The 12,089-nt window shown below is 39.9% G+C and overlaps 1 protein-coding gene across 1 annotated transcript; it reads left to right on the forward strand.

Moving 5' to 3' along the window:
- The first annotated feature begins 1,002 nt into the window (after positions 1-1,002).
- On the forward strand, positions 1,003-11,680 carry LOC138884919 (uncharacterized). Its single transcript, XM_070165787.1, has 8 exons — positions 1,003-1,286; positions 1,473-1,605; positions 1,960-2,055; positions 2,482-2,579; positions 8,587-8,740; positions 10,686-11,015; positions 11,109-11,455; positions 11,542-11,680. Exons 1-8 carry the CDS (start codon positions 1,003-1,005, stop codon positions 11,678-11,680), a joined length of 1,581 nt encoding a protein of 526 aa, XP_070021888.1.
- The last annotated feature ends 409 nt before the right edge of the window (positions 11,681-12,089 follow it).

A 12,089-nucleotide genomic window follows, 5' to 3' on the forward strand; every position in this document is an offset into this window, starting at 1 on the left:
GACCTTCTAGCCACCCGATGTCATATATGGGTTGGAAGAAGAAGAAGCACTGGCAGCGATGAGGAATTTGTTTTTGGAAAATGATAATATGGACTGTTGTGTCATTTTCGAGGAGGAGGGGGAGGAAGACCTTTCTATACAAGCTATGAGTTGAGGAGCATGCCTCAACAATTGGTCCATCAGAACCACCAGGGCCCAAAAAGCTTCGTCGTAGTAAGGCTGAATAAAGCACCATGCATTATCTTTATTTTTTGCTAGTTGACTTTCTTTCCGCATTTTTAATACTGAAATAAGAGCTCCAATGTTCAAAACAATTATGAAATTTATCAAAGCATTTCAGTTTCTTATAAATCTTGCTCTTATTACTTTTTATCGTTTACTTTATTTACACAGCATTACTATTACTTATCTTGATGAACCGACAATTGTGACATGTAACGAGGCAACGCAACAAACGGATATAGACTCAGAAGAAGATGATATACCAGAAGAGGTTGTTAAAGAGGTTGAGGATTTTGAGAACAGACCTAAGTCTAACCTAGACGAAACTGAGATTGTAAACTTGGGAGATGCAGAAAATGTCAAAAAAACGCGCATTGGTGTTCATCTGTCACCATCAGAAAAGAAAAAGTACATGGAATTTCTAAGGAATATGAGGATATATTTTCCTGGTCTTATGATGACATGACTAGTCTCAGTACATCTATTGTAGCTCACAAACTGCCAACCGATCCAACATGTCCACCAGTAAAACAGAAGCTCAAGAAGTTAAAACCCGACATGAGTTTGAAAATCAAGTAAGAAGTCACCAAGCAAGTCAAAGCCAAGGTTCTCAGGGTAGTAGAGTATCCAACATGGTTAGCCAATATTGTGCTAGTGCCGAAGAAGGACGGGAAGGTTAGAGTCTGTGTCGACTACCGGGATCTCAACCAGGCCAGTCCGAAAGACGACTTCCCCTTGCCGAACATACACATTCTAATTGACAACTGCGCCAAACATGAAATGCAGCTGTTTGTTGATTGTTTTGCTGGGTATCATCAGATATGGATGGATGAGGAAGACGCGGAGAAAACGGCTTTCATTACGCTGTGGGGGATGCATTATTACAAGATGATGTTGTTTGGGTTAAGAAATGCTGGGGCCACCTACATGAGGGCCATGACTACTATTTTCCATGACATGATACACAAAGTGATAGAGGTGTATGTAGACGATGTCATCATCAAATCCAAGAGATCCACTAACCACATAGAAGATCTAAGGAAGTTCTTCAACAAACTAAGAAGGTACAACTTGAAGCTGAATCCCGCCAAGTGTGCATTCGGGGTTCCTACGGGAAAACTACTTGGGTTTATTGTGAGTCGCCAAGGAATAGAACTGGATTCGTCAAAGGTCAAAGCCATCCATGAATTGCCACCACCGAAGAACAAGAAAGAGGTTATGAGTTTCTTGGGAAAACTTAACAACATCAGTCGGTTCATAGCTCAGTCCACTGTCATTTGTGAGCTAATCTTTAAGATGTTGAAGAAGGATGTCACTACCAAATGGACTGATGATTGTCAGAAAGCCTTTGACAGAATCAAGGAATACCTGTCAACACCGCCAGTTTTGGACCCGCCCGAGCCGGGTAGACCTCTATTACTCTACCTTGCAGTATAGGATGGAGCTTTCGGTTGTATTCTGGGGCAGCATGATGAAACGAGAAGAAATGAGCAGGCCATCTATTATCTCAGTAAGAAGCTCACCCCGTATGAGGCTCGGTATTCTCTATTGGAACTCACCTATTGTGCTCTGACTTGGGTAGCTCAGAAGTTGAGGCATTATTTCTATGCCTATACTACTTATCTCATATCAAGAATGGATCCTTTGAAGTACATCTTTCAGAAGCCCATGCCCACTGGCAAGCTAGCCAAGTGGCAAATCCTGTTGAGTGAATTCGACATTGTTTACATGACTCAGAAGGCAATCAAAGGACAAGCACTGGCATATCATCTTGTTGAAAATCTCGTGGATGAAGAATATGAGCCTCTAAAGACGTATTTTCCTGATGAAGAGGTATCTTTCATAGGGGAAGATATTGCTGAATCCTATGATGGTTGGAGAATGTTTTTCGACGGAGCAACAAACTTCAAAGGAGTTGGCATAGGAGCGGTCCTAGTATCAGAAACCGGCCAGCATTATCTAGTGTCTGCCAAGCTCAGGTTCCCATGCACCAAAAACATGGCCAAGTATGAAGACTGCATCTTAGGGCTCAAGCTGGCCATTAACATGACCATTCAGGAATTACTAGTGATGGGAGATTCAGACCTGCTTATACATCAGGTCCGAGAAGAATGGGTAACCAAGAACTCCAAGATACCCCCTTATCTGCATCATGTACAGGAGTTGAGGAAGAGGTTCACAAAGACAGAGTTCCAACATGTTCCTAGAGTTCAGAATGAGTTTGCCGATGCATTGGCTACCCTATCGTCTATGATACAGCACCCAGACAAGTACTTCATTGATCTTATTCCGGTAAAGATCTATGATCAGCCAGCTTACTATGCTCATGTAGAAGAAGAAGCAGACAGAAAACCTTGGTTTCATGATATCATGGAATATTTGACGAAGGGAGAATATACAGAACTCGCAAATCCTACTTAGAAGCGCACACTTCGGAGATTATCTAACAATTTCTTTCATAGCGGAGGAATCCTGTATAGGAGGACTCTTGATTTGGGGATCACTAAGGTGTGTCGACGCAAAGGAAGCATCCAGATTATTGGAGGAAAATCATGCAGGGACCTGCGGTCCACATATGAACGGTTTTGTCTTAGCCAAGAAAATACTCTGAGCTGGTTATTTTTGGATGGATATGGAAATGGACTGCATCCAGTATGTCTGAAAATGCCATCACTGTCATATACATGCAAACATGATAAAGGTGCCTCCAAACGAGCTTACTGCAACAAGCTCACCATGGCCGTTCGCTTCTTGGGGAATGGATGTTATCGGAGCTATCGAGCCCGCCGCATCAAACGAGCACAATTTCATTCTAGTAGCAATTGATTATTTCACCAAATGGGTTGAAGCAACATCGTAAAAAGCAGTGACTAAGAAAGTGGTAGCAGATTTTGTCCACGATCGTATTGTTTGTCGGTTCGGAATTCCGGAGTCAATTATCACTGATAATGGTTCCAATCTCAACAGTGACCTGATGAAAGCCATATGTGAAAACTTCAATATCAAACACAAGAATTCTACGACTTATAGACCTCAGATGAACAAAGCTGTAGAAGCCGCAAATAAGAATATCAAGAAGATACTAAGGAAGATAATAGAGAAGCATAAGCAGTGGCATGAGAAGTTATCATTAGCTTTATTGAGATACCGCACCACAATTCACACATCAACCGGTGCAACTCCCTATATGTTGGGTTATGGTACAGAAGCAGTCATTCCCGCCGAGGTAGAAATTCCCTCCTTGAGAATCATACAGGAAACAAAACTTGATGATGCAGAATGGGTAAGGAGTCACTACGAGCAGTTAGCTCTTATAGATGGGAAAAGAATGAATGCAGTTTGCCATGGTCAACTTTATCAGAGCAGAATGTCCAGAGCCTTCAACAAAAGAGTCAAGCTGAGATAGTTTACACCGGGGCAGCTGGTGTTAAAGAAGATTTTCCCGCATCAAGATGAAGCCAAAGGGAAGTTCTCTCCCAACTGGCAGGGTCCATACATGGTTCACCGGGTTCTAATCGGAGGAGCCCTCATACTTGCAGAAATGGATGGTGAAGTTTGGCCGAAGCCGATCAATTCAGATGTAGTGAAATGATACTACGTGTAACTCTTACGATTACCTGTATAATGTATTTGAACTATGGCTAACCTGATTCTCATTTAAGAGGGGATACTTAGGCAGCCCTATGGGTTCGGTCACAATTCAATAAAATTTTCATTTCCCCCCGCTATTGGAAACTCGGGCAGAATTTTTGAGGAGGACCCTCAAAATTCCGAAGTTGATTTCAGCCATTTATCGCACACAGTCGTCAGAAGTACCAGCCTAGTACACTGGGGCAAAATTTTAAGGAGGACCCTCAAAATTCTGGAGTGAGAGAGGTCGCAATGTCTTGAACCATGTCGCATTTGTCGGTTCATCTAAAGAAAACTATTTTAAATTATGTATTTATGTTACATTTTTTCTAAATCATGTATGTCTGGTATCAAAATTGCTTTGTTTAGCAACACTACCTCAATGATACACAACGCCGATAATGCAAACACTCAAGTCGTAAAATCATCAGATATATCTATAGACTCATACTTCCCGGGAATACAACTCTCGGAATCATCACCTATTTATAGTTGCTATTCGTACACGACATCCACCTCAGCCACAATATAGCAATCAGCTATCAACTATCATCTATCAACTAAGAGATTTCATTACTATTCGCCTTTTATTTTCTGCATTGCATAAGGCTACCTTCCTGCCTTCCGAGACTAAGCTCTGTCTCCATCTGCATTTTCTGCATTGCATAATCCTACTTTTCTGCCTTCCGAGACTAAGATCTATCTCCATCTGCATTTCTCTGCATTGCATAAGGCTACCTTTCTGCCTTCCGAGACTAAGCTCTGTCTCCATCTGTATTTTCTGCATTGCATAAGGCTACCTTTCTGCCTTCCGAGACAAAGCTCTATCTCCATCTGATCTTCTACAATGCATAAGGCTACCTTTATGCCTTCCGAGGTTAAGCTCTACCTCCATCTGCATCATCTGCATTGCATAAGGCTACCTTTCTGCCTTCCGAGGTTAAGCTCTACCTCCATCTGCATCTCCTTCATTGCATAAGGCTACCTTTCTGCATTTCGAGATTAAACTCTACCTCCATCTACATGACTGAAATACCGCCCCTTTATTTCTCTTGCATGGCTGAAATATCGCCACTCTATTTCTCTTGCATGACTGAAATACCACCATCTTATTTGTCTTGCATGGCTGAAATACCACCATCCTTTATTTACGTCTTGCATCGGGTGAAAGATCGCCACCTTTTGCATTTTCATGGGCTGAAAGATCGCCAAATTGTCCAAAGCCGTCATTGTTCGGAGGCACCATTTTCATAGCCCGAGAACGCCATGCCATGGCCTGAGGACCCTATTTATCTTTTGCATATCATTATTCAAAAGCATCATGGTTCGGAGGCATCATCCTCATATCCCGAGAACATCATTTCATAGCCTGCGAATCCTTTATCATAAGCTTCATGGCCCAGGACATCATGGTCCGAGGACGTCATCATAACCGTCCAAAGACAACATTCACGGTCCAACAGGAACTTGCATCACGTTTACGTTTATGCACAATATATATATGTTGGTATTGTTCATTCGCAGGTACACCGGCTAGCAATGGTCGTCTCAGCAGGAGCGATCCCACTCCAGTTCCCGCAGCCTATTAGACTCTGACCATCCTTTCTCAACCTGAACATCGCGTCCACTTTTCAAAAATCGCCATCGGCATACTCCGCTGATGGATCCCAAACTACATATGGTCTGATTCCTGTAATACCAGGGATATGTAGGCAGCTCAGAAACTAGAGTCGGTCAAAACTCTTCAAAATTATTTCATTCGGTCAAAATTGGTCATCATATCTTTACGCGACAACTCTTTCATCCTTCCCGGGGTAAAGAGGGGCAGTTGTTGATACCTAATTTTCCCTATGTATTTTTATATACAAAATACTTTCAAAATAGCATGTACATACATATATAAGGATTCCCAAGAGTTTTGGTATTTTTCCCTAGTTTTTAAGATTTTAAAATCAATTTTTTGTCTAGTTTTAGCAGTACAAAATCCAATAATTATTCCCAAGATTATCAATTTTGATGAATAATTTATTTTATTCCCATATTTATACTGAAATATAGTTAAGGTGATTTTTGTATATTTTTACAAATTTATTTGTTATAAAAAAGACTAAATTGCATATAATTGCAATTATAGCCTACTTTAAGATTAATAGCATTTTATAATTGTAAAATTGGGTCCAGTATTTTTAAATCAATATTTATATACTATGAATTGTTTCAGTACTTTTAATTTACTTTTTCAAATCATCTTCACTATTTTTATAAAATAAAAAGTGAAATTGGCTATTTAATATTTAGCCCCATTTTTATTTCAATAACAGCCCCATTACATTTCAATTGTAGCCCTTAAGTTGACTCAATTAAACCAGCCCAATTCCATTTGGAACCAACCCACGACCCAATTGCAAATGAACCGCCCAGTTCCTACTATTGATCCAGGCCACTGATCATTTTGATCAACGACCATAAACCACCCTTACCTTTTTTAGCCCCAAACGACTACCCTAATCCCTCATTTCCCATCCCTCAGCCACCTTTGAAACCTCTTGTCTCTCAAACTCTCCGAAACCCTAGCCTCCTTCTACCCCTCTTCAACTACCACTCCACCGAAATCCATGGCTTCTCAGGCCATGGATGATCGGTACTCACTCCCCTCCATCAGTAAACCATGGTTGTTCGAAGCTTCGAGACTTGACCTCGATGGTTATTCTTCAGATCCTTATCAGATCTGTAGATCTATGGCTTCTCCGGCCATTACCCCGGCATGTTCAAGCAATATGAGTCTTTTCGACTCAAGATCTGACTTTCCTCAAGACCTTTCTCATTTTTAGGGTTTTCTCTGCAACTCTAAGCCGTCTGAGGTTCTGTACTCGCCTATTTTTCTTAAATATGTGATATGTCTGGGCTTTACTTGATATTTTAAAAGGTTTTTCCCCAAATTTCTTTTTCAAAATCGCTCGATTTCAATTTTAGGGTTTCTGAAAAAGTTTCTTCAAATATCTTTCTGATTCTCTCTGTTCTTTCTTCATGTGTGTTTACCTATGTTATACTCGTAATCTTTCTTTTCTGCTATGCTTGAGTTTTCTCTCTTGTTTCCTTTCTATTATGCAAGATTCCTCTACTTTTGTTGTTTTTCATGTACTCACATGTTAATCCGTGTTATGTTTTCCTTACTCTTCTACTATATGTGTTTATTGTGAGTTCTTTGATGTTGTTGGCTTTACTGGACTATGTTTGTGTTCTTACTAAGCATGATTCATCTGTTTTTGCCTAAGTTTGTATCACGTTTTCTTCTGAACTTGTTTAAGTTCTGAGTTTTTTTTTCAAAACATGTTCTCCATGCTCTTAACTGTGTATCGTGTCTGTTTGTTTCTCATAAGTCTTTGGAAAAGACTCCTGAGCCTCTATCGAGTGGCTTGCCTTCTCATCTCTATTGTCTGATTCATCTTGAAACCCCAATATTCAGGGTTTCCTTTGGCAATTTAGATTTTTGTATTTGAATTAGGGTCACACTTTGGAACCCTAGACTCTCAGACTCATTGTGAGTCTACAAACGGGACTTGCAGCCTTTCTTGCTTATGATTCTGAACCTCTCTTTGATTAAACTCTCTTCTAAATAAACTTCTTGATTCACATGTTTGTGTGCTTTTATATATGAGAACTCTTCTTTCAAAAGGTCTTTACCAACTAATTGATTGATTTCGAATTCATTTTAATAAGTCCTGACTGATTGTTACTCATTTCCTTTAATTGAACCCTCTTTACCTTTCTTGACTTGGTTCATTCGAATTGAACCTGTAATTTTGGTTTCATGGCTGTTTGATTGATTCCCTTGCCATATTTGGCACAAACCGTGTACCATTGATGGTTTTCCTTAAATAACTTCTATGTATTTACCCCTTTTGTTCTACTTTGAAATGTTTTAATTAAAATTTATTTCCTTAACTGGCTTTTACCCGTTGGAATCAGAATCCCTTAACCAAAGGGAGATTGATTTCAATGATATTTCCTTGCCTTTCTTACTTGTTTCTCTACACTATAAAAGGGACTACCCTTCTGCATTTTTAAGACAACTTCGAGTTCAATACCTTGAACTTTTAGATCAATACTTTCAACTTACTTACACACTTTATTGCTTTGAGTTCAATACCCTTACAACATTCTGCTCTTTTCTGGGATCTTTTGGAACTTTTGCTTGCAACTTGGCTTTTTCAAGACTACTTTTACTTGTTTGTTCTCCCTGAAACTGGTATGTTCTAATTTAGCTTTCCTGCCTCACCCCTATGTGTTTATTTATAGTTTTCTGCAATCCTGTTTACTTGTTGTTCATGATTAATGTTAACTATATGTGTTCTTTCCTTGCATCTGTTTTTTGTTATGAATCCCTACCCCTATTCCCTTATATGTGTTTGAGTTAAGGGTCATGGCTTGGTTGTATCCAAATTACTGCCCAGGTCCAAAGCTGATCCTCAATGGATTCTAACTCCCAATTTTGGCTGACAGGCTGGTCGGGGGTGTGCCAGCACTGTTAAATTGTTGGGCATGACCACCAGCATGCCATGACATTCCCTAATTCCCCTCTACGCACATACACTTACTCTTAGATTCTAAGTTCTGTCCCCCTCTTATGAGCCATGCTTTGGGACCCTGAGTTCCCTATGAACTTGGACATTTGAGGGCTGACTCTTCCACACTGCACTATAATCTAATTCTGCAATGTGTTTGGGGTGTAAGCATTGCCCTGAGTCCCTTTGAGACTCTTGAGAACTTTGACACATACCGAATAAGAGAAAGGTTTTTGGAAAACGGATCCTGGAAGTTGGTTTATCTCCTATTGGTAGACCTTGAGTCTGAATTAGGCTGTTTGGTTGCAGCTGGAAGTTCTGATGTACTTTTTTGATTCATTCAGTTCTGTAATAATTTGCAATAACTATGGGGTTCTAGTGAAAAAGGGAGGGTCATTTATGTATGCATATGGTTAGACATCATGCTCATAGGGATTACTATTTACAAATTCTACATATCATATAGTACTCCTGCCTATAAGTTGTCTCATCATTACATTAGAAACCATGCCTATAAGTTTCTGCATATAGAAATCATGTATAAGTTTCTGCACTCATGCATTTAGAAATCCTGCCTATAAGTTATGCATTACACGTAGAAATCTTGCCTATAAGCTGTTTCATTACCGCATTAGAAACCATGCCTACAAGTTTCTGCATATAGAAATCATGACTATAGTTTTGTTTCTACATTTCTGCATATTCATCTGTCATTAGGCAAACAATCATAGGTTTAACAATAATCAACTTTATTCTAGATACCATGCCTATAGGGCTCCTGCACTTACACAATCGTTTTAAAATCAATAACGTTTAGAAATCATGCCTATAGGAGCAGCCGTTTGAATCTGATTCGTCTACTTTATCTAAAAGTCTAAAATCAGTAGTAATTTTTGTTTAATATCTGTACAATTTAATTGGTTCTAAAATTAGTAACCCTTCTTTAAAATCAGTATACTTCCACCTAGGTAAGCAGTAGGTAATTATTTAACTATGTCAGTTTTAATAAATTGCAACCAGACAAGGCCTAACTCGGACTCCTCATCTGAGAAATATGTGATGAAGTAGCATGTCCTAATGCTTTAAATTTAATTCAGACTATAACCAGTATTTGAAGTCATGCTAAATAATTTGATCCTTTAAGTGAGGAGGCCTGTTTGAGCCCTTAAACTGCTATTTGTTTCTCCCTACTTGCTTATGTGTTTTGTTTGTCGCATTAGAATTTTGTCCTTTCAAAACTCTGGAAAAAAAAACAACCTCCCTCCCTCTAGGTCTAGTAGTCCCAAATGCCTCCGGGACTGATAGGATCGGGATGGGTAATAGCATGCAATAACTAATGACACTATTCCGTATTTAATACCTTAACGGGGTGGGAAAGGGTAGATATGGACATGATGACCGGTGCGCTAATACCACGTGCGACCCCTCTTCTAAAGAGTGATGGTCGGGTATTGCATTGATGTGATCCATATTGTTTGTAAACCTAGGACCCCTTCCCCTTTACTTGTTATCCCTTTTTTAACTATCTAGACTATTTGCTTAAGATTTATGTTTTCTTTATCTTTCTTCAAACTTTCAATTCACTTGCAATATTATGTGTAAATCCCCTTCTATTTGAGACCTTTATTTGCTTACTTGTTAGTTAAAGTCACAATTGTAACATGGCCGGGAACCACACTAGTGGATCTTGGGGGGGGTGCCTAACACCTTCCCCTCGAGATAATTTCTAACCCTTACCCGAACTCTGGTTTTCCAACTTGAACTCTTCTTTAGTGTCCTAATGCACTTTAGTTATTAGGTGGCGACTCTTCAACCCAAAAAATCCAATTCACATGAGGGAACGAGTTGTCCTCCCAAATGTCATGAACCCGATTTTGCTTTTAGAAAAAAGGGCGCGACACCTGTCCACATCACCGGTCCTAGTCCTACCGGAACCTGGTAGACCTTTACTACTCTATCTATATGTACTAAATAGAGTTTTCAGATGTGTTTTGGGTCAACCTGACGAGACAGGGAGGAAGGAGCAAGCCATATACTATTTGAGTAAGAAGTTCACACCTTATGAAACAAGATATTCTCTGCTGGAACGCACTTGCTATGCTTTGACCTTAAAACTCAGAAATTGAGGCATTACTTCTATGCATATACCAATACCTCATATCAAGGATGGACCCTCTGAAGTACATCTTTCAGAAGCCCATTCCTACCGGGAAGTTAGCTAAGTGGCAGATACTGTTAAGTGAGTTCGATATCGTATATGTAACTTAGAAGGCGGTCAAAGGACAAGCATTGGCAGACCATCTTGTTGAAAATCCTGTGGGAGGAGAATACGAACCCTTGAAAATGTATTTTCCTAGTGAAGAAGTATCATTCATAGGAGAGGATATTGCTGAAGCTTACGACAGTTGGAGAATGTTCTTCGATGGAGCTGCAAACCTCAAAGTAGTAGGCATTGAAGCAGTTTTGGTATCAGAAACAGGTCAACACTATGTTGTATCGGCGAAGGTTAGGTTTCCATGCACCAACAACATGGCAGAATACGAAGCTTACATCATGGGGCTTAATCTGGCCATCGATATGAATATACAAAAGTTGCTGGTAATTGGTGATTCAGATCTTCTAGAACACCAGGTTCAAGGAGAATGGGTTACGTAGAACACCAAGATACTGCCATACTTGTATCATGTGCAGGAATTAATGAAGAGATTCACAAAGATAGAATTCAAACATGTGCCTAGAATTCAAAATGAGTTCACAGACGTACTGTCCACATTATCATCAATGATACAACATCCAGACAAGAATTTTATCGATCCTATCATGGTGAAAATCCATAACCAGTCAGCTTACTATGCTCATGTTAAAGAAGAAACAGATGGAAAATCTTGGTTCCACGACATCAAAGAATATTTGGCAAGAGGAGAATATCCAGAGCAGGCAAACCACACTCAGAAATGCACTCTGCGGAGGCTATCCAATCATTTCTTCCAAAGTAGAGGGACCATGTATAGAAGAATGCCTGATCTGGGGCTATTAAGGTGTGTTGACGCAAAGGAAGCTTCCAGACTGCTCGAGGAGATACATGCCAGAACTTGTGGACCACATATGAATGGTTTTGTTCTAGCCAAGAAGATACTCAGAGCTGGATACTTTTGGATGACCATGGAGACAGATTGCATCCGATATGTACAGAAATGCCACCAGTGCTAGGTAAATGTAGACATGATAAAGTTACCACCAAACGAGCTCAATGCAGCAAGTGAACCTTGGCCTTTTGCTGCCTGGAGAATGGATGTCATCGGTCCGATTGAGCCCACTGCTTCAAACGGGCACCGATTCATTTTGGTAGCCATTGACTATTTCACAAAATGGGTAGAGGTCGCATCTTACAAAGCTGTAACCAAGAAAGTTGTCGTGGACTTTGTCAAGGATTGTATTGTTTGCCGATTCGGAGTTCCCAAGTCCATTACCACTGATAATGCCTCCAATCTCTATAGTGACCTGATGAAAGCCATGTGTGAAACCTTCAAAATCAAGCACAAAACTCTACAACATACAAGCCTTAAATGAATGGAGCTGTGGAAGCTGCCAATAAAATCATCAAGAAGATACTAATGAAGATGGTAGAAAATCACAAACAATGGCACGAGAAATTACTGTTTGCCATCTTGG

Source organism: Nicotiana sylvestris, chromosome 2 (genome assembly GCF_000393655.2).
Source record: "Nicotiana sylvestris chromosome 2, ASM39365v2, whole genome shotgun sequence".
Classification (NCBI taxonomy): Eukaryota; Viridiplantae; Streptophyta; class Magnoliopsida; order Solanales; family Solanaceae; genus Nicotiana; species Nicotiana sylvestris.